Source organism: Pezoporus wallicus, unplaced genomic scaffold, assembly GCF_028554395.1.
Source record: "Pezoporus wallicus isolate ANWC-B61680 ecotype Strahan unplaced genomic scaffold, APGP_CSIRO_Pwel_v1 contig_608, whole genome shotgun sequence".
NCBI classification, from domain to species: domain Eukaryota; kingdom Metazoa; phylum Chordata; class Aves; order Psittaciformes; family Psittacidae; genus Pezoporus; species Pezoporus wallicus.
Genome location: NW_026639059.1, coordinates 728,242 through 756,129, shown reverse-complemented (window position 1 = coordinate 756,129; position 27,888 = coordinate 728,242). Strand labels below are relative to the sequence as shown.

At 36.0% G+C, this 27,888-nt stretch overlaps 1 protein-coding gene across 1 annotated transcript in view; it reads right to left on the bottom strand.

The window, feature by feature from the left end:
• CWC27 (CWC27 spliceosome associated cyclophilin) overlaps nt 1-27,888 on the bottom strand; it is a 124,351-nt gene that overhangs the window by 82,948 nt on the left and 13,515 nt on the right. The window contains exon 10 of the mRNA XM_057413574.1: nt 23,804-23,976. Coding sequence (XP_057269557.1) covers nt 23,804-23,976 — 173 coding nt within the window. The remainder of the gene's footprint in view (nt 1-23,803; nt 23,977-27,888) is intronic.

The window sequence follows — 27,888 nt, the reverse complement described above, 5'->3', positions numbered from 1 at the left end:
CTAACATTTAATGTACATGCATTCAGAAATATGCTCCATTCCATATGCAACAAACATTTCCAAATTAAATGTTATGATCTCACAATGAATATTTAAATATTAATTCTACCATAAAAATCCTACTAACTTATACCCTTCTCTGAACAAACATGGCTCCTGTGTCCCATAGGGTCACAAGACTCACCTCAGGGCTGCGCATGTGAGAAAGAGAACAAACTCCTCCTGCTTGAGTCAGATTCTACATTATCTATCCATTCGCACTCTTTCCTGACAGTCACCTGAATTTCCTTTCTCATACTCCCACAAGCCTCCACCCACCATAGTCTAATCCTACCATTCTTATGTGCTCCTTGCTGGACTGGTCCCCATATTCTTTTCATGTCTTCAATCTTCAGTTTTGTCTATTACATTCTTCTGACCCTTCCCTTCCTTGCCTCTTCCTACACCCTCATCTCCTGTTATTCCCACCCATTCTCCTCTCCTGTTTTTGTACAGAGATGAGGTAATTTCAACCCCACTGTGGAGCCAGAGAGGTGACATTTTTGCTAGAAGCGTCATGATTTTGATCTTCTACATATATTAAAAGAAAATACGTATGGTGCCCTCAGCATAAAAAGGACATGGAACTGTTGGAACAAGTCCAGAGAAGGGCCACGAGGATGATCAGGGGACTGGAGCACCTCCCGTATGAAGACAGGCTCAGGAAGTTGGGGCTGTTCAGCCTGGAGAAGAGAAGGCTGCATGGAGACCTCCTAGCAGCCTTCCAGTATCTGAAGGGGGCCTATAAGGGTGATGGGGAGGGGACTCTTCATTAGAGACTGTAGCAATAGGACAAGGGGTAACAGGTTAAAACTTAAAACAGGACAAGTTTAGATTGGATATAAGGAAGAAGTTCTTTCCTGTTAGGGTGGTGAAGCACTGGAATGGGTTGCCCAGGGAGGTTGCGAATGCTCCATCCCTGGCGGTGTTCAAGGCCAGGTTGGATGAAGCCTTGGGTGGCATGCTTTAGTGTGAAGTGTCCCTGCCCATGGCAGAGGGTTTGGAACTAGATGATCTTAAGGTCCTTTCCAACCCTAACTATTCTATGATTCTATGAAAATGGGATTATTTTTGCCAGATCAGGCTATAGTTTTAACATTACTTACAATGACAGAATGTGGCAGCTAATCCTGTTCCATAAAGCTTCACAAATTTGAATAAAACCTATTTAAATTCCTGTGGAAAAGCTTAAGAAAAAAATTCTATTCTGGAAAGGATCTATAGAAAAGAGTAAATCATCTTGTATCCTCTGAAATTCACCTGATCATCCAGGCAGTATTCCAATGAGTGGCCTAATAGCAGTGTATTAAATTTTTACAGGAGATGGCCAGGGCACAATATTTAAAGACTGTTCTGATTCAACTTACATACATTACCTAAATGTAATAATAAGGATCTATTGTAGACCATCTATTCAAAAGTGTAAAAGTTGTTATATACCGTAGTTTCAAAAATTTCTGTTATTTCTGAACCATGCCAATTGAAGCTATTAAAGCAATATATTAAAAAACAGAAGGAAAAAAAATAAAATAAGAATCCAATCAGGATTTACCAGAGTTACTTTCTGGAGTAAGCCAGACATAACATACTATACCTATTAAAATGTATACTATACTACTATGCTGTGGGCAGTCCATGCACTGGGGAATGCACTGAGGACAACTTCTTAAGTCAGGTAATAGGTGGTCCTACCAAAGGAGATGCATTACCAGACCTGTTGGTTACCAGCGCAAATGAGTGAACTGGTGACATCAAAATTGAAGGCAGCCTGGTATGCAGCAATCACGCACTGATGGAATTTGCAGACCTAAGGGATATGGGATAGGCAAAGAATAAAGACCCTGAATTTCAGTAAAGCAATATTCCAGTTGTTCAGGGAGTTAGTCAACAGGAACTCCTGCGAAACTGTTCTCAGGGGTAAGGAAATGGTACAGAGCTGGCAGATCTTTTAAGGCCATTTTCCACAGAGTGCAAGGGCTCTCGATCTGCAGGTCTAAGAAACGAGGAAAGGAAAGCAAGATTTTCACATGGATGAGTCAAGGTATGTTCACCAAACTATAGAGCAAGAAGGAAATGCATGGGCAGTGTAAGCAGAGCCAGGTATCCTGGGACGACTGTAAGGATGCTGCCTGGTTGTGCAGGGATGGGGTGAGGAAGCCCAAGGTGCATCTGAAGCTTAACTTGGCAAGTGACACAAAGAATAGCAAAAGCAGCTCCTACAGGTATGTCAGCCAGAAAATGAAGGTCAAAGAAAGGGTACACCCCTGATGAACAAGACTGGAAAATTGGTAACAACAGATGAGAAGGCTGAGATACTCAAGTTTTTGCCTCAGTCTTCACTGATTACCTCTCTTCCAACACCTCTCAAGCAGACAGACAGCAAGACAGGGTCTGGGGGAGCAAAGTCCCTCCCACCAAGAAAAGATCAGGTTCAAGACCACCTGAGGAACCTGAACATCCACAGATCTATGGGACATGACAAGGTGCATCCCAGAGTCCTGAGGAATTGGCTGATGTAGCTGCCAAGCCACTCTCCATGATACTGGACAAGTCCTGGCAGTCCAGTGAAGTTCCTGGTGAATGGAGAGAAGGAAACATTGCACTTATTTCTAAAAAGTTTAGAAAGGAGGATCCTGGGAACTACCAACCTTTCAGCCTCCCCTCTGTGCCTAGGGAGACCATGGAACAGATACTTCTAGGAGCTATGCTAAGGCACATGGAGGTGATATGAGACAGCCAGCATGGCTTCATCAAGGCACGTCTTGCCTGACCAACCTAGTGGCCTTCTATGGTAGAGTGTCATCTGTCTAGGCTTCTGTAAGGCCTTTGACATGGTCCCCCACAACACCTTTCTCTATCAGAGAGACACATTAGATGGATGGACTGTTCAGCAGATAATGAATTGAACGGACAATCACACACAGACAGTAGTGGTTAATGGCTCAATGGTCTGGATGAAGATCTGTGGTGAGTGATGCCCCTCGGGGGTCCATACGGGGAGCAGTACTGTGTTATATCTTCATCAGTGACACAGACAGCGGAACCAAGTGCACTCTCAGCAAGTTTGGAGATGACATGAAGCTCACACGCCTGAGGGATGGGATGCCACCCTGAGGGACTTGGACAAACTCAAAAAGTGGGCTCATGTGAACTCATATGTACTTTCAAAATTCATATACGTTATGAACACATGTAGAAAGCAAGTCTTTTCAAGACATATTGAAGAACTCAAACTATTTAACTAGAGGAAAAGCATACTAAAATTCGAAGTATATAGGTAGTAGGAAACACCAACATATATACCATACGTATACTGAAAACTCAATCCGCCAAATATGATTATACGATAAAAGGCAACACAATGACAAGCACCTCAGACAGCTGAGGACTCAAACTCTGTGACATGGAAGGGACATCTAAATACCAACACATACATATGTGCATGCGTATATATATGGATACCTAGACATATTTTCCTTGGCTACAGATGAATTTAAAATCGTATTTTTTAATTACACTCCAAGGAGAATAAAGTTGTAACAAATTTTTCCTCACAAAAGACAAACCCACAGATTTGCACATTCTTAAGAAGTGTTCTTAATTAAGCATTGCCTTGAAGGAAAAGAGCCACATACTTGCAAGTCATCTGCAACATTCTCATTTTGAGAAGCTCATCTCAGGGCTGAAAAGTGACGATTTGAATTTAACAAGCGCAACAGGTTGCCAAACTCAGATTACATCTAACAATGCTTCCCAGTGCACCAGCTCCTTCCTGCTCCTGCTGACCTTTCCACACATGGTGCAGGGACCAGTGGATTAGAGCTGTTAACAAGGGACAGGTGCAGCCAATTAACCGAGGAATGACGTAACCATAGCTTCCAGTTTTGAGCATGAGGCTTGCTCATCAATGACGCTTTTCCATCAGTGAGCTCAGTGTGCATGCTGCTTGTCAGCCGGGCTTCATAGCAACTTCAAAAGCTCTGTGCTGCTGATATACTTCTCATTAAAAAGTGATTTTGCTGTGAAATTGTCCAACTGTGACCACGATATGCTTTGCTGTTCTCTAACTTGGGAAGCTGTCAAACAATGTGCATTAACCCTTTTACTGAGAGGATTACAAAATTTCAAGTATGGTGAGTCAAAATGAGAACTAATGAAAACAACGAGAACTGCACGTCAGTTTAAATCTCTCAAAAAAAGATACAAGAAACAAAGTAGCTGCAACAGAGCCAAGCATTAAGTATGCACAAAATGTATTTAAGCTCATAGTTTGGAATATAGTGTCCAACTTCATAACTGTCCAAATCATTTTTAGAAAAAGTTGAAAACTATATAAATCTATAAACCTATCAATAGTCCTTTCCTAATGTTAGTTACCACATAGTGATGTAATTTTTTCCAGGGTTTTGTCTTTTCTATTACAATTTGCGGCAGAAAATCGAAGACAGCATTAAAGGTCTACTTATCTGAGAAAGTATTCCACTATCAAATTGCCCCATTCATACAACTACTGTTTTAAGCTCTGTCTTATGTCTTTTTAATGGATAAGTTTATATTAAACCATAACTTCTTTAAGCTTGACACTTGTTTTATTTAGCCATTATTTTTCACACACACATAAAACCCCCAAAACTGCCATATAAAAGCCTAGGTAACAGTTACAGATTTTCTGAACCATGAACAACCCCTCAGGTTAACTGTAGATTACAAATACATCGCCATCACACATCTAATTGAATATATTAAAAAAAGTATGTAGCTCCACAATACCTCATAGCAGTCAACAGATAACTTGGAGCTCAGTTATAATGCAGAGTGGTACAATCAGTTCAGTAAAGGGGTAGAAGGTGTTTTGAGATCTCCCTCAAAGTCACAGCACCAGAAAGCTGCAGATACGCACTCTTCATGTCTAGGCTTAGTTGAAGAGACATGTCTCAAAATCCATCCCTACCTATCACACAGATGCCACAGACCACATAGACACTCAATGCTGAGTGAGCTGGGAGCATGGAATTACTTGCTAAGTACAACCCAACATCAGCCGTTGCTGAACTGAAGAACCATATGAATCAAGCAGCAGATCACAAAGCATCTAGCCAGACATACCAGTGTTAGGACAGTGGGCTGACAAGCCCCAACTGTAACAGTCATCTCCAGAGACAAATGAAGTCTGAAAAGGGCAGACTGCTTTAATGAAACATAAAACCAGACACAGGCGCTAACAATAACTGGCTCTTTCTCAGGCCAGGTCTGTCATCCCTCCCTTGTGTTCCAAGCACACAAACTGGTGCAAAGGCAGCTAACTTCATGGTTATCAACTAAGGTCCAACATGGATCTTAAGGTCCTTTCCAACCCTAACCATTTTATGACTCTATGATATACCAGTCTAATTTGGCATCAGATACATCAGACCAAAGATGGCTCTCAATGAGAATCTTGCATACCTTGGTATTACATTTGCCAGTATTCTGGGAGGGCTCCTCATAGTTTTTGATTTCCCCCTTGGTAAATACATAAATCCAAATTCAGCTCAGTATGTGCCAATAACGTATTTTAGAGGGTTAATAAGCACTGTGCAGTAATTTTCTCGATAAGCCATGCTGACCCCACATACCACCATATGGTCCAAAACAGTTAACTCCATCACTCTAAGAACATGTGCAAGAATACACAAGCTGTCTCCACAAGACACCTGATAGGCTGGGCAGGACTTGCTAACTGATTCCACATTGCAGTAACATGGTTTATACAACTTTTAAAACCAAATTCTGTTTGCAGACAGTTAATCCACATTTCTGCAGCACTGCACAAAATCCACTGAAACTCAGACTGCCTTTTCACCTACTCTTCTAGCAATACTTCTTTCGTAATATATCTTAGCTAAAAATGGGCAGATAAGAACAATGCATCATTGTAGCATGCTGCATTATTCACTTCTGTCTGTTTTTATGACCCCTGTCTCAGATGCCTCAAAGCAGTTCCCCTAATTCCCCTTGCAAAGACAAGAGGCAGAGCCACTATTTGTGCTCTGGGACCTGAAAGAACTAGAAAAAAAATCATAGTGAAAGAAGTCAGTGGTAAGTGACAAATGAAAATTCAAAGGCTAGAGCCAGGTCCATGAAATCATGTATTTTGTACCACTGTTTCCACTGCAATTAATAGTACTATATGTTTAAACAGAGTTCTTCTCTCATGTGAGATGCTCTAATATCCTAACATCCCTGAGAGTAACAAGCTGACTGGATAGCCATCCTGTAGCATTAGTCCAGCCCTTTAACATTTTCTCTGTAATAAAGGCATTCTCTACAAAATTCATAAAGACCTATTTTCAACTTTTAATATATGAGAATACAAAAGAAGCATTACTAACAAAAATATTATTAGAAAGTATGATATTTTCCCTTGATACTTTAACAGCATCTTTAATTTTATATTCAAGGTCCAGGGAAATATGAAGAATAAACAGCTGTACAGAGAAGAGACTGAAGCTGGTTATTTGTAATTTGCTGCCAAAAGTCCAAAAAAAAAAAAAAAGAGGGGAAAAAATTCTTAGCTTGGCCTCAGATGTTATTTTAAAAAGGTAAAAATATTTTTAAATAGAAAAGAGATCATTAAATAACCATTATCCATTTATTTATGACAAAAGATACTGCTATAGTTATACAGACATGCATCTCTGAGTATATATATATATATAAACTACAGAATTTCTAAATTTTATTATTATCTTAGGTATTAAAGCCTAAAAAAATGGAAAAGGACTAACAATGTAGGAAAAAGAAAAAAAAATAAAAATCAACAGCTCTTTCTGTTCTCTAAGAAAGCCAGATATGTCTGAAGATGATATATTTTCCTGCCTTCTTGAGTTATCCCATAATAGAAAGAACAGCTACTAAAAATTAAGCATTACAAAAAAAAAGTCAGGGCCACGCAATTTGCATCCAAGTGTTTTTTTTTTTTTTTTTAGAAGATACTAAAAGAGATTTTTGAGGCATAGGGAACACTGGTTCTGAATAACAGAGGAGGGAAATTCTAGAGAATTAAGGGGATAAAACAGAGGGGGAAACCATAATTTCACTATTTATAAAGAGAAAATGTAACTCAGATAATTATAAGACTGACATTAACTGTTCTTAAGCATAACCATTAACTTAGAACCATGACAAAAATATTTCCACTACTTGTGGACACAAATTAAAGACAGACTGTAAAACTACCTTGTGAGAGGGAAGAAAAGCATAATTTCCGACCAAGTTTACACATGACAAAGACTGCAGAAACAGTAAAATGCACAAAAAGCAAGTTAATGCTCCATCTACTTATCAAACAATGTTCAAGATTGATTAGGTCAAAATTTGCAAATGAAGGTGAATGTCCTAACAGAAGTGTAACAGATGAGTGAAAAAGGCTCTAATGGCTCTAAGATGAGCAAAAGATTGAAAAGTGGCATCTTAATCTATTTAACAAGGATTACCAAAGCAAATTTCAAAGAGGTATCTTTCAGCATACATCTCTACATTAAAATGTGATTTATTTTTTTTTTTACCAAGAGGTGAGAGTGAGATAAAAGAATTTAAGAGAGTCTTGTGTGCTCTATTAGGTACAACACTGAATTACATGATCTTAGCAGTCTTTTCTGCCTTATCCTCTCAAAGTCCAGGCTTTCTGGATGTTTTCCATTTTCATTAGATAAACAGCTCCTTCTCATTAGAAACAGATATACCCTTATAAGGATTTAAGTTGGGTTTTATTTATTCCTGCTGACACAAATTCAGTTCAGAATCTTGATTAATACATCTTAGATCTTTTTGCAGAAATAATGCAAGTGCTTGCAACAATAATTTTCATGAAGCACATTAATGATAAAACACCTAAAATAATTTTTCATGCTTACAATTATTAGGAAACTACTATTTCCTCCATTCTTAAACTTACTTTTAAAAGTAAAGTGATCATAAGAAACAGTAATCAGTTTCACTGATTTACTGTAATACTTATTACCATGTTTAACTACACGCAGTGAATTTGTAAGACTATCATTCACAGAAACCATGATACTTCCAGCAAAAGGTTGGAGAATCTAGCTTATAAATAGCATTTTTAGTCCCTTGTTCTCAAGTAAACTCCTGTATCCTCAAAGAGGCTAAAATTGAGCTGCAAGAAATTGTCTAACTTACCACTCATTTAAGCAACTTATCTCACTGAAAGAAAATGGAGAGGAAAACAAATTCCAAATTCTGTATTACATCTAGCATGTAAAGATACATTCATGCACACACCAATTTTAAAATTGTTAATATTTTATTATGAAAACCTTTTGCATAAATATGTATGATGAGTATAGATTATTCTCATAAACACACAGGTCAGTGAAATGTGTTTCTGAGCATGTAATTTGTAAATTTAAAAATACTGCTTTACAAGACTATAGGAGAGTATTAGTCATACTTACTACCCTATTAACATTTTGAGTAAGGTTGCTTTTCAGTACCATAAAGGCACATTTTCAAAATAAGGTAATTTTTGACCATAAACTACATGCACAGTGCCATATGTTGAGACCAAATATTATTTACACTATTATTTACACTAGTGTCATTCAATATAAAATTCAAGGCATCTGCACAGAGAGGCAGAAGCCAATCCATATCATCACTGGCTGCATGTCTAGCTTAAAACACAGTTGATCAACTAATAAGAAAGCAAGTTACACATGATTTGCAAGTAAAATGCTTCACTGCTTAAGTGACAGCTATGATTCAATATATGTAATCTTAATTGGAACAGTATGCAACCAGAGTGTCATTTATATACAAAATAAATTAAAACTGTGAAGTTTAACAAAAAATGATAAAAGCATTGAATCTGAAGTTTGTTATTAATAGTATTACTATTTCTTAAGCCTATATAAAGATTTAATTTTTCTACGTGGAAAGCTAAACACGATGACGTATAATCACATTCACTCAAATGGCCAATGCAAAAAAACCCCAACAAAACAAAGCTTGAGTAACCTGAATTTCTCTATGAGAGATTTTGCAGCAGCAGCACATATTTAACAATAAATTTGTGAAAATCTGTCAACCAGTAATAAAATTTCAACAAAACTCAGACTGAAATTGCAACTACTATCACTTCGAACAAAAATTAGGCTGTTTATGCAAGAAACAAAACATACACATTGCTTTAACTTCCATAGAATCTGCTATATAATTTCAACTTAAAACACACATATAGCCTTCTTATTGTAGAGTCCACAACTGTGAGGGAACAGTACTATTTTAATGCAAAAATTCAGAAAGAACTGAAAGACTTTTGCAAGACTGGATTTGTAATGTTGACTGCAGAACTTAGTCCAGGAATGCTAACCTATAAATATGGTCCACAATAATCCATTCAGGAATACTTGACAGTGTTAAGGATTAAGACCAAAAGAACAGTCCAATCCTCAGAGTTTGGTTTGTTCTTTTGCCAGCCTTCCGGTTACCCCCCCTTGTTTTTTAATATTAACCATAGAGAATAGATTTCTAGGAGTAAAAATGCGTATTTTACAAAGTATCTGCACAGAAAAGTGAGGATCAATGCAGTATATTCTGGTCTTCAAGTCTAGAAAATACTGAAGAAAAAATAAAAAGACCAAGACGTCTATTAAGCTAGAAATATTGCCTTCAACAAAATTATGAATTTGATTGCAAGAAACATTGACTTTTCATAAATCTTTCTTCATTTACTCTGAAATAGCATTTTGAAATGACATCTGTAAGATTCACACAATTTCCACTGGAAGTATGCAGGCAGCATACTGTCTAAAAATCTATAACTGTTACATATATAACATATATATATATATATAAGTGTATCTGTGAAAAACCTTAAAAATGGTCTCTTAAATAAAAGCAGCAGACTAAACACAGCCACCATCTTGAAGTTCCTCTCAAATTATTTCATCTACAATTTTAAAAGAAAACAGATTTCAGTATGAGTGTACTGCCAAAAAACTCATTTTTTCCCCAAATAGTCTATGCCTGCATTAAGAAATATAAATGTATAATTAAGAATGAATATTATGTAGATACGAATGTATTTACAAAACTTAAACATATCTGTACACAAAAATTAAAGATATTTGTAAACAGAAAATCAAGTTATTATTGTAATAGGACAGACACCATTTAACTTAAAAATTTCAAAGTGATTTAAGAAAGTTGATATGTGCAGTAACAACCATTTTACTATGCAAAAAATTTTTTAACCTATGTAAATATTCTGCAGTGGAATTAAACTAATAATAGACTGTCAGCAGCAATCACCCCACCAAATAACAAACTGCTGTGAGGAACAGCTATCAAAGTAAACTCAAAATGAAAAATTTACAAAGGAAATGACAGCATAAGTGATCTTCAATAGGCCCAACTCTTAAAGCAAAGTGACAGTGGAATGAAAACAGAGTAGAAGCCTCACAACAGTAGGGAAAGGATAGTTGATTAAAATTCAGCCAGTGGTAAAGAATCAGAAAATTATATTGCTGTACATATATAGCAGTAAAGGAAATGTTCTCCTGGAAAAGATACTGTAAAGACTGCTTTGCAAAGATTGCTCATATACCTGTGGAAGAAGAACACAGGAAAGGGGAAGAGCGCTTTCAGAAAAAACACCTTAACTCAAAACAACAAAGAAAAAAAGATGAAAAGGTTAATTTCTCTACACTGGACAGCTCTCAGAGAAAAACAGCTGAGCAGCCCTGTTGACCAAAGTGGAAGAAAAAAAAGAGATCTTGAATATCACTGTTGATTTACATAGGAATTTATGTAAAACTCATCATTAAGATAACATTGTAAGGCTAATGATTGCATTAGAAATTATGTATCTTAGGTTGAAGAGGAAAAGGGCTTAAAAAGGCAGAAAGCCACACTTAATAGCAAAGATGATAGGTGTACTTGCAGACAAATCAGTGAAACCTGTACTCAAAAAAATTATCAGCATGTTAAATGTTATAAAACAGGATGGAGAATATTATGAAATACGGCTTTTAATCTTAGTCAGTGTAATAGCTACAATCTTGGAACTTAAAAACAAAAGGGCAGTAACAAGTTTAGTAGCAGTTATCTTTACTATCTGAAAGATTTTAAAATTAAATCTGCTCAGCTCACAAGGTTCATTATTTACTTTGTTTTGTTATTACCAAATTGCCAACTACTACTATTACCTACCAGAATCTTAACAACTTTTCAGGCAAGAATTTAATTTCACTTCTTTTTATTCAGGAAACATTACGAATTATAAAGACTCCAGAACCAGAATCTGATAACCAAAATTACTTTTCTGTACTATATGGAAAATACCTATTACCTGCTTGGCTAGGTAGTAAGGTAGGTAAAATAATAAAAATATTGAATTACACCACAAATTGACTGTCTCGAGAAAAACAGCAGATGTGATGGAGAAAATGTTTGAACATCCTGTAGTCATCCTTCACTGCTGTATCACTTTAAGATGTACTGCTCATACTTACAAAAAATGTGTTCTATAATAAAAAAAGAAAACCTCAAAATGTCTCTTCCTATGCTACTCAACTTTGGTGAAACAAAGAAAGGTAATGGAGCATGAACATTCAGCAATTAAAAAGTACATGGCTTTACCACTGTTAAATCTGTCTTGTTATGTTGAAAAAAAAGAAAAAAAAAAATCACATGTGCAGCTAAACAACTGAGACAGTACAGCCCTTTGAAATGATAACTTACCCACAATACAGTGCTAACAATTCATTGTATAATAAGGATTACACATTCTCACCTTCCATCATGCTAACTGCAATTTCACGGGTCATATGCGCATCCTTTTTTCCAGGTGACTAGACAAATGCACACCAAACTTCACCTAAAAATACAATGACTCTTGCCAAGTAGCAGCAGGATGAAATATACCACAGTAACAATCCCGCCTTTGTCCCAGGCTAACACTATACCTATTAATACGCTTTGATGCTTAGCCAAGAAAAATCTCAGTGCTGGGATTCTGGGTTTTGTGCCCAAACAGTCTGGGTTTGTGTTTAATATAGTATAGTTTGCTTTTAAGTTACTGCCAATCATTAACTCTACAAACAGCATGTCTGGGATTATTTTTTCTTTACAATGAATGTTATTAAGGTAAAGAATACAGAAAAATCTACATTATTTTAAAAAGAATAAACGAATCGTGCAATCCTTACCACAAGTAAATGGTCTTACTCATAAAAATAAAGCATTTCTAAACCCAATTCTTCAGTAATCTTTCTTTCCTGTCATTCAGCTAACATGTCTGAAATACTGAATTTTTTTGAACAAAATATAAAAATGCAAATGGAAAGGAACACACTAGCTTCTTAAACTTACGGATAACTTCAGGATTCATTTCTACCAAAGGAAACAGAGATCATTCTTTTTATTATCTGACATAAATAGAAAGAGAACCTTGTCAGTCTAAAAGTAACTGATCAACAGTTTTAAAGAAGAATGAATAAAATTTAAACCATTACACTTAGCTAGATCAATTATTATTCAAGTTTCTAGTCCCAGCAAAATGCTGTCCCCATTTCTCTGTGAGATTGATGTTTGCATCTTTTATTCAGACTGCTGTGGGCAGAAGGTCATGTACACTTTCTACAGCACTTACACTTAAAAGTCTCGTCTTTGACAGCTTACTTTTGGCCATGGTTTTCTAGTTAACTTTTTAAAATCTTATTTACTGGGACCGTATATGGGATTTACAAGGAACTCCGTAAGCAACTGTAACACTGAGTAAAAAAATGGCAAGAAAAAGTGGCCAAGGGGACACGAAAGGAAGGTGATAATGATAATCTCTTATGACAGCCTTGGGGACTGGAGCAGGGGAAGAGGTTACTCAACCCCAAGGGTAAGGCCTTTTTCTGTCATTTTAGCCAAAATATTCCTTCCTTTCCTTTACACTTCCTACAATGCAACGATTGTCAAATTCCAGTCCAAAGGAATTTCAGTGGCTCTCACACTTATTTCCATTAATCTTTACTTACATTTATTGTTTCACTGGAATCATGTAAATATTTGCAGCTGGAAGTAATTTCTATATGACTGTGGATAAACGTAAATTTATAAATTAGCACTTTGGTTTCAAATCCGTATTGAATTTATCCGTAAATTATCCATAAATTTATCTCTGTCACATTGGTATGTGCTAAGATACTCCAAGCATACAAAACACAGAATTAATGTGGTGGCCTGTCAAAACAAGCATATGACATGTAAGTATATATGACTGTAAGATATAATATGGCCTGTGGGTGAGTCTGTGTATGGTATCATTATGAAATTTGGATATCAGTACCAAAACAAGAAGTTCAGAAACCATTTCTTTTCTTTCAGGCACTCTTGAAATACATGGGACTAAATGGCTTTCTTTCCTTTTCCTCTCAAATGTAAAGTGAACTTTTGGTTCTGATTTTTGAGTTTAACATCAGCCATAGCCAAACTCAAGCAATGCACCATAAAAACATTTAATATTCTTTTTTTTTCCTTGGGATCCAATTTATAAAGATACCAAGGGGGAAAAAAAAAAAGTATTTAACTTACAAAGATGAGAAAGTTTATACACTTACACTTTTCGAAAGGCAGAAATTAAAACAGCTGCTACACTACTCAGACATACACTCAACCAAACTGGAATTTAAAATAATTAATTCTTCTAAGCGCTAATTTAAAATAATACAGCAAAATAAGTTCCTATTGCAGATCCCTGTAAAAGTCACATCAACTTAGCTTATACCAACACCATTCCCACTGTCTCCTCATACCTAGAAAAACATCGCAGGTGGAAAAGAAACCAAAGTTTTCACTTTTCTATCAGGTAGCTGCAGCTCACGCACATCTGCTTACCACAGCTATGGCAATAAAGCACAACAGACGTGTTCTCATAGGTAACACATGCTAAAAATATTTAGGATTCAAGAGAGTTGCACCTGCAAACCACAGGTGGCATGTGTAAATCAGAACCAGTGTAATGCACTTTCAGTGTCAACTAGGTATTATGTTTTATGCTAATATTTGATAGACCACTATTCTTTCTACTTAATTTCTGGCATAATCTCAAAATTCTTTAAAGGTAGTGCCCCACATAAAAGAAGTCATAAGTCTGTGTTTGATCCGAGTTTGTGTATGTGTGGTAAGGACTGCATGTAGATGCATGTATACTTATGAAGTAAATGCAGAAAATCTGGTGATCTTGATATGGCAGCAGCTTTCTGTATTTATGCTGTAAAGTCAATTCATAATTAATGTAATCACTTAATCTGTCCCTCACAGCTAATACTCCAAAATCTTTACCTCTTTATTTGGACTGAGTCTTGTCCAGATTCCTGCAAAGTGCTCCTCTAGTGAAACAGCATTTTCCTCATGTATACTGAAAACATTTAGGTAGTTACTATCTGCATAATATAGCCATGGTATCTCCTATGTCCTTGCCAGGTCTTCACAGCCAAGTTCACATGCTTGAACTACTGCCTTCTCAAGAATTTATATGAGGAACAAGCAAAATTGCCTAATTCAGCTAGTGTTTATGTTGTACTGTACCTAAGGCAAATGACTAACCTAACAACATTCTGCTTGGACACAGGTCAATTGACACAGACAACCAGGAAGAGTATATATATAAAATACTGCCATACTGCTCTGTATGTGTATCAGCATAATTTTTAGTACTTTCCATCAGAGAGGTACTGCTTCTCCAAAGATCTTTACAAATGATATTTCAATCCAATACTGAAAGAACAGAAATAGAAATCCAAATCTATTAACTTCTGAAGAATGACCAGGAGAACATTTAGAACAGTCCTAAGTAAGTTTAGTGTAATAAAGTCACTAAAGGTTAGAATTTAAGACTAACATTTTGATACTCGGCATTGAAACAGGACTAGTAGAAAAGATTTGCTGTTCCTCTGAAATTCAGCATTATATGATCTTTTGCACTTATCCAGAAATACTGGTTAGAAGTTTATGGGTTATGAAGTTGGTGCCACATCCTGCTTGAGAAAAGCTATGCAGCAGTTCTGAAGAGCAAAATAAGTTCTTTGGAAAGTTCATGAGCTCTGTTCCTACGACAATAATTTCAGACCTTTCTGTCAGTATATTATGGGACAAAACTGCATAAAGGAAGTGAGATTACAGAAGATAACATGTAACTTCTTTGACCTCCATTTCAATATACAGGATTCTTCCATTACACTTTCCAGTCTCTTGCAAGCCACAGTAACTACAAGGTCAAGAATGTATAGATAACCTTTCAGCATCTAGCTTCCACTCTAATATTAGATATTGAGTAGTAGACTATATTTTAATATAGATATAGTATTCTAACACATGGACCTCTGGGGATGCTGGTGCTAAACTCCAGCTAATTCCCAGCAAAACTTCCAAATCTTACGCCAATTACACTAGACCTAAAAAGCAGAATGCAGAGGGCAAGGTGAGGAATGCTAGAGGGTCCTCAGTGGAAGTTTAGTGTTTAAAGTAGTCTTGCAAAGCACAGCACAGATATATTAATACAAGGAAGCACTGAAGAACGAATCAGAAGTACTCAGAAGGAAAGCTGAGGGTTTTTTTTGGTCATAAAATACTTTTTCCCCAGCCCAAGAAAAGATTACAGATCTCTAGTTACCATCCTATTTGAAATACAGGCTGCATAAAGCACAATGGAGTCAAATGTAAAGTGTTGCAACTCTATAACTGTTGTTTTATAGCAGTACGTTACATAGATGTATACCTTTGACACGCGCTATACAATCATCGCTATCCACTCTGTTTTCAAGTCAATACAATGTACTTTGAATATACTCCTGTATCTACCAAAGCAGAAATAGGAAGAAGTCTAATTTCACATCACCACTAATTGCTCTATACCGGTATGTGATTAAATATTACTTTTACATAGAATTGGAATTTCTCAATTTAATCTATTAAATAGTTTAAAATAGTTTTGGATACTCAGTGTGGCACACAAAATGGTCCACTTCAAGAAAGTTAAACAAACTAAGCTGGTTTGCTGATTTATAACTATCAATGGTTCCTAGTTTTAAAAGAATACCCATACAAATGAAGCATAATAATCACACAGGGAACATGTTTTTTCTGAAGTCCATAATGAATGACTTGGAATAAAATACAAATATTTACAATTAGGTTTCCACTACTGGATGAGACACATGCATTACTCAACTTATAAATTTATAATTTAACTACAAAATTTATATAAATTTATAATTTAACTATGAAATTTGACTTATGTAAAAATTCAAAAGTTCTAATAAAATTAAATTCAAAATGTAGGGGCAGCAGAATAACAAGATCTATAGGTACCATAATACGAAAAAAAAACACAACAGCAGGAAAGGCTGCAGATACCAAGGCAATTGCATGCAATAAGCTTTTGTAATAGTATAGTATATCTAGTGACAGATCTTTGCTTCCACTTGACAGGTTTTTTTGGTTGGTTGGCTTGTTTTTGGGGGGGGTGTGATAGTTTTTGGTGCAATAGGGTGTGTTTATGTTTTCCTTTTATTCTCTTAACACCTAACAGGTGTTTCTCATTATTCTAAAACCTGTCATTCTATGGACTTTAGCAAATACTTTTAGATACAACGTTAAGAGGTCATGATTAAAGGTTTGTCTTTAAACTTTTCTAAAGGTTTGTTGTATTATGAGGAGCTAAAGCTATTGGCTTCATTACGTATCAAAAATGAAAACTAATCAGTTTACATGCGCTCATCTCAAGAGTTAAATTTTATTGCAATGTCATTAAAAAAAAATCTGGTATGGGATTACATGCACACAGAAAAGTACTTTTAAAATCAAGATAGAATACAACAATCCAATACAACTAAATGGTTTCAGAGTAGCATAGCTATTCTGACATAATGCTATTAAAGAACTTGATGGCATTAAAGGTTTTTTCCAACCTAGTTGATTCTATGAAAGAATTTCTTAGCTTCAAAATGAGTTCCCAACTCATTGCTAATTTAGCTAATCTTAGCATCAACCCAAATAACCCCTCTTATTATATGAAATCAGGAAAATTTGCTTCTCAGTACGTCCAGGTAAGAAAGTCCTTAAAAAAATAAGATCAGCAACACAAAACACTCTGAAAGCACATCTTCGTGAGGTAATAATTAGGTGACAAAGTTATTGCTTTGGAAACTTGATAGTTTTCACACTGGCAACTTAAGAGTCGCCAGTGACATACTAACCTCAAAATGTATCTTTTCACTCCAGGGAACCTGGTACTAAATATATTGCTAGCCAATCACACAAACTGTTACAGCAGAAAATTCCCCTGTTAAGATTGCTGGGCAACAGGACCTTGCTAAATAAAACAAAAGCGGAAGACAACTAATCACCAAAATCTAGGAAGTGAAAAAACAGAGAAAGTATACAAAATGAGAAACTAGTTCTTGGACAGTGATGACTGAAAATAATCTGTAAAGCCCTAGCAACAAAAGCAGTCTTAGTGAAATATCAGTAAGAAGAGCTGATGTGGACACTATATGAATAAACAGAGAGGTGGAAATTAAAAAAAAACAAACACATTGTTGCTCTCTGCATACTGTGGTAGTAAGGGTAATAAGAGATTACTGATCAAAGCTCTTTAAAGAATGCTGAAAAATTGGAAAAGGAACAAAAAAAGCCATAAAGTGATTTGAGGACTGGAAAATGTCTTACTGTGAAAGACTGAAAGAACTCAACGGGTACAGCTTATCAAAAAGGCAGAAAGGACTGAATTAGAATTTAAGTAGTTGAAGTAAAAGCAAATGCAGAGTACTGCAGTGAACTTCTAAAAAGGGCACAGCAAAAAAATAAAAAAAAAAAAAAAAAAAAATTCATTGGCTACAAGCTGAACCCAGACAAATTAAAATGTAAAAGTGGATGAGGTACTGTTAGGGGTAAGGTATCTAAATACTGGAACAGATTACATTCGCTGACTAAATACGGATCAAACTATACTCTCTTGATAACTACAAATTACATTTCAATGCCTTTCCTGTTCAGCTGTAGCCAAATAGTGAGCTCAATACAGGGATAACTGGCAGTAAATTATGGCACAAGATACACAGTTTGTCTAATGTTCTCCTTCAGCTTAAAATACTATCAACAGAATACCTGAATTTACTATATGAAAACAGAAGTAATTCTTTAGATGTAGTGAAATTCAAAGTCAGTTACAAAGAGAGTTAGTACTCAAAAACTCAAAAGCCAGTCTTACTAACACAGAATTTTTATTTCCTGGTGCTAAACTGAAAAGCAAAGAGACAAGTTGTATTGCTGGACGCGGGCTGATAGTTACACTTATAAATAGTTTAAGAAAATGTTAGTAGGATTATAAATATAGTTAATATGTTGGAAATAGTAATTATTGTGCAGAAATAATATCATAGTTACAGATAGATAAACTTCACACTGCAGAGTGAATTGGTAGCTCTAAGTATATGGTATTCATATTACGTTGTCACAATTTATATACAAACAACATTCGCAAAAAAGTATAAAAGTAGCTTCCAGAACAGAAGATGAGATAGTGGATTAAGTTTAAATAAGTAGAAGCATAAATAAAACACCTCAATACAGGTACCTAAAAACAACTCCACCCCAAACAACTGAAGAGCTGCTGCTCTTTTTACTACAGACCTCAGCAGAGTCTAAGGGGGAGGGACATGGAGCTCAATTAAAAACAAACAACCAACCATGTTCCAAAAAATTTATAAAAAATCCCCAAACAAACAAAAAGCCCAAACCCAAAACCCCCATGTCACAGAAGCATTCAGGCTTCCTTCTCAGGAATGAATCTCTAACACTTGTGTACTCTAACCTCATGCTCAAAACAGATGATATCCACTGCTCCCTCCTCACTTTGTCTTTGCAAAATGTATGGCGACTATTTCCAGTCACCTTTTACTTCTTCACATGCCCAGAAACAGCTTTCAAGAGAACCTACCCCATTATTTGCCCAAGGACCAAAGTGAGGCCAACTGAATCATCCCTATGGTCACTGCCTTTTTTGAGAACAGGTGCAACATGTGCAACATCTGCAACATCCTTTAGTCTGAGGATTTCCACAGCATTTCAAAGACTACAGACAGCAGCCTTGCAATGACATCAGACAACTAGCAATGAAGGTTATAAACAGCAGACTTGTCTGACACCCATCTCAGCCACCTGAACACATTCCATAGATGCACAGAAACGTAACTGTTACAAATAACAAAGAAGTTACAGATTTTCAACAATTACAAGAATGACAAAAATTTTTCTACTGTAGAATTATGTGCCTATAAAATTATTTCTCTTTTCATTTTAATGCCTGCATTATAACCACAATGTATGAAGTGAACAGAAAATGCACTTACAACAAAACATTTTACCTGCACCTAATTTATATTCTATTCAATTCTTCATTTATAACAATTGCAGATTTACAAGTTTTGATTTAAAGATCTTTTAAAAGACATCCATCAGATCACATGCAGAATTACCTTTGGCTGTTCTACACCACAGTAATATGAGAGCACTTTAGGAAAGCAATCTTGCATGCTCAGTGTGTCAATGTTTTTTCAGATGCTAAGAAAATGTCTTAACTACATGAATTTTTACTGCATGATCTAAAATGGATTTTGCATGAGATTGAGCATGTTGCCTAGCATTATTATTTTTACTACTACTGTGCCTAGATGACAAAATGACAGTGGGATGCAAGTTTTGACCAAGAGCAGATATCTGTAAGTAAACTAGTTATTTCATCTTGTCTTTGAACAAATAGAGAAAAAGAAGTCAGCGAAATTACAGCTTAAAAGGTGTTACAGAATTTTGCTTTGAGGATGAAGCAACTGCTTTCTTATATATACACACAGTAGATTTCTAAAGCTTCATTTTACCCATGACAAGCAACATGCATATAAGCAAAACTAAGAATGTAAAGCGGCCATATAGCTACTATTAATTACAAAAGCAGCCAACGGTAGCTATTTCTATTACTATTCATCCCTTATGATAGTCAGCAATGGTTTATAAGCCAAAAGAAATGTGCTTCCTTAGTTCAACTGCAATTCTAGGATTATTAGAAGAAAAATACACACCATGAAATACAAACACAGAGTTAAATTCAACTGATGTTAACGACTCAGAAAGTCCGCTTTTCTTCCTCAATAGCTTAGCTATTCTAGACACCTATTTCATATTGCTAGCACATCCATTATAAGGATGCAACTGTATAGTCAATCGTATGCTATTTGCGGACTGCAAGTCTTGCAACCAAGAACCAGTGAAAAATTTTGAAGCTGGCAACCAGAAATGTGTAGTACCCGAGCTCCACCTACTGGATAAAAACAAATGTAAACCCAGTATTTTTAACTGACAAAACTAGAAGACTGTTCACTCTGAAACCTTCACACAATCACCCCAAACCACAGCCAATTCACAAACTTGATGTAATCTGATAAATGCGATTAGTTTTACAATGATAGAAATCACTTCTTCTATCTATATACATTCCTTCAAGTAAACACCTGTTCAATACTTTGAAGATTAGGTTTAAGCCTTCTACCAAAAAACAACAGACCTGCAGAATTTCGCTAACAACTTGCCAGGATGAGTGGGAATTTTTTTTTCCCAAAGTTTCCTTCTAATACAAAAGTGGGAAGTATTTGAACTTATGTTCTAAAACATACACAAAAGGTCCAAATGCATACTGAAATGACTAAAATTAACTTCACCATTTGAGCACTTCAAGTATGACTGCATTTAGAAACGGTATTGGATCTCAGTACCATGAATTGGAGAAAGTGCCTACTGTTTCCATATTAAGTCTTTGAAAGACGTGTGCAAACTTCTGATGTCATAAATAAATTAATATTAAAAGAAACAGGACTGATATAAATAAAAACAGATTTGTAAAAAGTCATGCATGTTAGAAGACAGTACTCTGACAACTTATTTTTAGAAGTTTAATTATTCTATTATCACATTTAAATATCTGCTGAGATGAACAATTCTTATTGCTATCAAATTTTCATGGCCTTCTGATACGTTAGTAGACATTACCCATCAAACTATATACGGTGGATATAATTTTTTGTTTCATATTTTCACCTCCCACATCTCCACCTCCTCTGATCCCTTGGACTACAGTGGATGTTGAAGTCCTATAAGAATATTATCAATTGTCTGAATATACTTACAAAAAAAGTCATTATTCCAGACAATGAAACTTCATAATGTTAATCTTACTTTATCTCATCAGACGACAAAGTTAACACCACCTTATTTCTAATAAACAATATTGTGCTTTTGATTTTCATGCCAGAGGACGCCAGACAATTATTTGGTTAACAGTAAGTCTGGAAACTGATGTTACTTGCGCTACTAAGCAGTGGCTCCCAAAGCTATGGCTCCCAACTACTTAAAAACACATCCAGCAAATCCCTCTTCTGACTTAAGATAGCTCATTTGGCTGTAATACTACTGCTACTGCCCTGAAAGACTGGGTAACTACAAACACAGCACATTAACCATCCACATGCAGAGCTAGCAGCTTACAGAATGTCTACACACATCCCTAAAAACATGGTAAAACATCACATAAGCTTGGGCATAGAGTATCTCTTTCCTAAGAGTATGCTCTAGCTTTGCATTCCCCTCCTGCTACAAAGTTGCTGCAGTAGCGTACCTGGTGTGCATCTCACATTCAAATCAATGCTGGAGAAGATGTGGAAAAGGATACCAAATTTTCTGCGTAAATCCCATGAATATTTTATTTTCTGGAATTATTCAAACTTATCAAAGTGGTTAATAAGAACTGTTTTCTTGGCAATATTCTGACTGGGCTTTTCATGGCTTCAAAACAGGCAGACAAAAAGCTTTCACATTTTAAGAAAAGTTTTCACATTATAATACACCAGCATTAAAAAAATTATCCAAAATAATGCAAGTGTTCCCACCACAGCCTGCTTCTAAGCAAACAGGCCGCACAGAGTTAAAAATACTACTTCATGTGGGATGCTCAAAACTTACTAATCTTGCTTTTATGATCATATGAATCCTTTCAGTAAAAATAATCAGATCGATATTCATAGAGTTGCAAATGCCAGGCAGTGATTTCCCTCGCCTTAATAATTAGGGTTTTTTTACAATTAAGATAACAGTTGAATGCTCACCATAACTGACAACAGTGCCTTCTTCAATGAGATACAGCTGGTTTTGTTTTTAGCAGGTTTACATAGTCATATAAAACCAGAATAACCTCCAAGAGATAGAAGTCAAATATGCCAATTTCTGATGACTGTAAAACAACAACTGATTTTGTTTGTTATTCCTTCTGTTTTGCAACCAAATTTTCAATATGTATTTTATCTTCAAGTGTATTATTATTACAACAAATTTATCTTCATGTTTCCTGACCCAAATCCTTTACCTCCCAGTTACTAATAGGGATAATAATCGCTATGGAACTTGTAAAGCATTTATATCGACTACTGGTTACTCTTTTGTCACAAACAGACTGTCCTTCCACGTTGGCAATATGCCTTGGCCATTACAGATAAAACAGGTTTAGAGTAAACTGTTGTGGGAGAAGACAGCTACTCTATATGCAGAATTCAGTACAGGCAAAGCCTGAATAATTTCATCACGCAGTTATTTATGACAACTGTGCAGAGTTAGAGTACATAATCTATATTACCTTTCTGATGCTTCTTTCCCCCTGTCCCCCAGTAAGTTTTGCTGAATAAGAAAATTTACATACTAAATTTTATCACTGCAAAGACTTAGTTGTTCAGCAAGTTCTGGAGCCCATCTTTATTGAAACAGTTAATAATAATTCCAGTAAGTTTGCCATCAGGTTCACTACATATCACTTACATACGTGATGGATGTTTTTATGCAATATAAATATTATTAGGCAGAAATTCCAAAACCAGCTCTGGAAGAAAGATTGCCAAGACACAAAGTTCCAAGAAAACAAATTAACTCGCTGAAAATTGAGTGCTAAACAGTACAGATGCTCACCAAGGTTAGCACAGTTACATTACATGACTGGAACCCACACTTCTACATCTGTAAAGAGTTGAATACTGCCACAGAAACATAATAATTTGTCTAGAGCTAGTTTAATAATTTGAATACCCTGTTACGCTACTAAACACAGACATACTTCAACCCTCTAAGAGCAGCCCTAGATGGTATTTACAACTCTAGGTATCAACTGCAGTGTTAAAAAACTGGTAAACTGCAAGAATGACTACTGTGTTAAACCAGACTTGAATGGATTACTAGGAAGCCTTTCCTTTCTCTAAATCTCAATGGTGGATGACCACCACGTGTCAATCAAAGATGAAGAAGCTACGAAACACAATCTTACAACTATGCAGAAAGACAAAGTAAAGCATGATAAATGCATATAAATACTCTTCATTTATAACTCAGGAAAAAATAGAGCTCCCATACAAGGTATCAGTAAGTGCTCAGTGTAAAAAAACCCGTAACTTAACTGTTTGGCTTAACTGCCAAATGAAGCTAAGAAATGAGAAAACAGTAGCCAATTTCATCTTCCATCTCACTCTGGAGGTAGGCAAGGAGAATAATTTTATTGTAATATTAACTCATCAGTGCAGTAACTGCAAAACTGAAATCGAATATAAAATCTAACTTTAAAGAATCTGAAGGAAAAAAAAAAAACACAAAACCAAGAAAACCGCAAAACCCCCATGATATTTACCTGCGACTGGTTGTTTTCTTTTCTGTCTTAGTTTCTTCCTCTTGAAGTTGCTGTTTCGCATTTTCACTTGCATCAATTTTCAACTTCTTGGCAATGCGTTCTTTTATTTGAAGTCTCTCACTGCTGGCAGCTTCACCTTCTACACTATCAGCATCTTCATCGTGTTCTTCCTCCTTTATGGATTTAAAATTGTAAAACTGCTCCTTCAGGTTTTTTTTTCTTTTTTACTACAGATGTTGAATATGGAAAATTTTTCTAAGACAATCAGTTACAAGAAAGAAAGAAAAATACTTGATTTCAAAGCAAACTTTTCAAACAAATGTCTCTGCATTTTCTTCAGAGGGAACAAAAAATTAGAACTATGCTAACTGAATATTTTTTCGTACACAAATTACATCTTTTTGTAAGGCTTAAAAAACTTTTGTATGGCCTATTCTAGACTGTAAACCCTTACAGGTCTGTAGAAGATCTCACAGCTATGTAGTATTAGTCTGGCCACTGTTCATGAATCCAAAATTTGACCAAGGCAATACATTAAACATCTCCTCCAATTTCCCTTAAGAATAAAACAAAATGTATTAAGAAGCTCCTGCCACAGGACTGTACTACAGTCATGGTGGCATTGAAGAGGTTTGCCCACCAGTCTCCATGAGACAATTTACAAACACCACATTGATAAGCAGGCTGTGAAAAACCTGAGAAAAATCTATTGTCCTGACTTGCTACAGAGGTACTATGCTTACAGGCCTAGCAGAGGAAGCAAAGAGAATAAACGACCTTGTTCGAAGACATTTGGAGTGATAAATAAGCCATTCCTCTCAGTAATGAAGAAGATTCTTTGGTCTAGTCAGGCTTCTGACTACTCCCTTCCTCAAAGGAGGAAGCCTGCATGAATCTTAAAGAAGGATGCCAGCTCAAAGACTAGCTGGCACATATTTTTATATTTATTTCGGAGTGATGCTACTTAGCTAAAGAAAAAGCGTAAGATTCTATGTAATTATAATCTCAACTACAGAGAGAAAGGACGGACTTAGAACTGGTATTCCAAAGGACTGTACTTTACCTAAGAGACTGTGAGGATGCCAGCGCTTTGAGTGGAACACGCTAAAGACAATGCACGTGTCCTAGGTGTGACTGACAGGTAGGAGGAAAAGGAGGATGAAGACTATGTCCATAAATACGGAAGGGGAGAGAAAACACAAAAGCAGCAAGAGGTACAATTTCGGCAACGTAAGAGAAAAATCAAGAGCTGGATTTCAGATGTTGTATTGCAGTCACTGTTTTGGAATCTTCAAACCACCATACTTAGATTTTAGGTTTAGACAAGAGGAGACCAGTCAGGAATAACAAATAAAATATGTGAATATTCAGCACAGTAAAATAGCTGAATATTTTGTCAACAAAATAATTAAAAGGTTGTTGTTGAGGTTTTGTCTGTTCTTTTTTAAATACAGGAAAGAGAAATGTAGGTCAGGATCAGCATTTCACTTGATTTCCTGAAGTACTGCTTGACAGAGCAGACAATGAAAACTTATGAAGGATTTGCTTACTTGATAAATTACCAGGGAGATGGGATGACAACAGACTTCTATGGCATGGGGCACAACCCAGTAAAGGAATGTGACAGACTGTGTTCAATGTGTTTAACAGTTAAGAATAAAGACAGACTCCTGGTGGAGATTTGGCAAGGGCTTAGGTGAGAGCATTGCTGAAACATGGACTTGGATAGGAGAATTTCCAAAATAAAAATGGACAGCTCCAGACAAATTGAAATTGCTAAGTAGTAAGCTAATTAAAAAAAAAACAAACAAAACAAACCAACTGCAGAAATCTGATTAACAGGAAGGGTTTCCAAGGATGGTATTTTAAACTGGGAGAGAAAAAGTGGTTCTACTTGTCCAGCTCAGTTGAATTCCCTGCTTTCCAAATCTCCCATTCCCCTGACTGCACAGGATTTCACCACTTTTTCTCTAGAAAAACACTGATAAATGAGGATGTAAGCCTCCTCAACTCTGTCCTCTGTACTATTCTCTCTGCCCAGTCTCCACCTTCAGTTCCTCTTCTGTCTCATTAACTCCATCTGATCTCAGACCTTATAAAATCTCATTTTTCTGAAGTCTCATTACCAACTAATAGATTTAACACATTTCCACTCACAGAGGGCTGCTTGACTCAGGAGGGAAGTGGCTGTTCAGTTGAATGACGGTGCTCCCCTAGTGACACAGAAATACAAAACTGCCTGCCTGGAAGCTATACTGTTTTTTGCTGCTGTTATCAGCTGCATGGAATTGCCCTATTCTTCTCTTTCCTCTGGAAATAAAAATGTTATGAGAGCTTTTTTGTCCAAATGATGGCTACTGTATGGAACACGATTTAGATGTTTGAGAAGATTACTGAATCAGGGTACCAAGCTTTACCTATTTGTAAGACTAAACAAAACAATGTTCAGCCACTAACTGGCAAACAGGGAGAGGAAAACAAGCTATATAGAAAAGGGAAATGGAGGAATGTCACTGGTGGGAAAAAAAAAAAAGAAAAGTCAGTCTTGTGAAAATACTTCATATGTGTTTGTTAATGACTTTGGCACAGAAAGAGGTTTAATGAACAGCAACAAGATACTGTTAATACAAAGGATCTGACTCTCAAAGGATGAAATGTATGACCTTGAGGACTGCAGTAAGAAAAACAGGGTGGTATCTAATAGCATGAACAGGAAGGTTAGAAGGATAGAGAATAATAACAACAGTTTCTCTTACACGCCAAGGACTTTTTATCTGAGGGAGGTAGGGAGACCTGGAAAAATTATTTGTGCAGCTATGAAACTACAACACATTGCAGCCATCGCAAAAGCGATCCTGTTATGTGTTGCATAAATCCAAGAGAGATGATAAAATACTAGTACCACTTTACAAGGCTCAAAGTAACTGCTTGAAATGCTAGATTCTAGCTAAGTTCTTTCAATGCAATGAAATCTAAGGAGAGCCCCTGCAGGTTAAATAAAGCCTTCCTACCTTCCTATTTTCCATGTCATGACATTATTAGAACATTCAGAACAAAAAATAAAAATTTAAATACATACACCTAACATGACCATGTTCTATATTCCCCAAATCCAGTTCATTTAACAAAGGCCTATCTGAACATCTGACAAATTATTAATTAAATACCATTCCTGGAACCCTTCTGACATCTAAATGCTCCTGCAAAGTAGGAATTATGAAGAGTCCAAGAACCTGAACTCATACTATGAATTGTGTAAAAAAAAAAAACAACAAAAAAACAACAAACAAAAAAAGAACAGGAATGAGGCTGGAATCTTCTATTTTTCTATGATCAGACACAAGAATGGGATAAATCCCAACTTTCCTTCACTTAAATAGTGCATCAGGTAACAATGCAGCACCTGTGCATTGTGAACATATGGAGTACAGGACTTTTCAGGATGCAGTTTGGGGAATGGGAAATTACGTTCCTAGTCAAATATTACATTCTTGTCTCAATAGCAACTCAAAGGAGTACCACCATGACCTATGGCTGGAGGCAAAAACATTGCAAACTTCAACTGGCAAACTTATTTTACACCATATACAACAAACTCCTTGCAACTAAAATAGCCTCCATGTTTGGTTGAATGTTACTGCTTTGTTACTCACATTTTCTGCCTTTCAGATGTGATCATCTTCACCAATACAATTTGAGATATATTCACTGAAACTTTGTCTCCTTGAACAAATCTTTCCAACAAGCCTCTCATACACAGATTTCTCTTCGGACATTGCAATTATATCATTATTCATGAAAATTTTTTTTTTTAGACTTTTTTTTAGAAGTAATTTCAAGAGTTTTATTAATGGTTTGTCACTCTGTGGTACACAACCTCTTATATACCTCATCTACTGACTGAACTATCTGCTAAGCAGTTTTATAAAATACAGTAGATAGTACGCAGTAGTAACTACTCTGCTGTGAATATTTACAATAGCCAAACCTTGTATCTCTGAAAGGCCTCCAGCCTTTTGGCTGGAAATGTGATTTGAGCTAATTTTCAGAAACCTCTACAGTAGCTTTTCTTCCCCTAAGGAAAT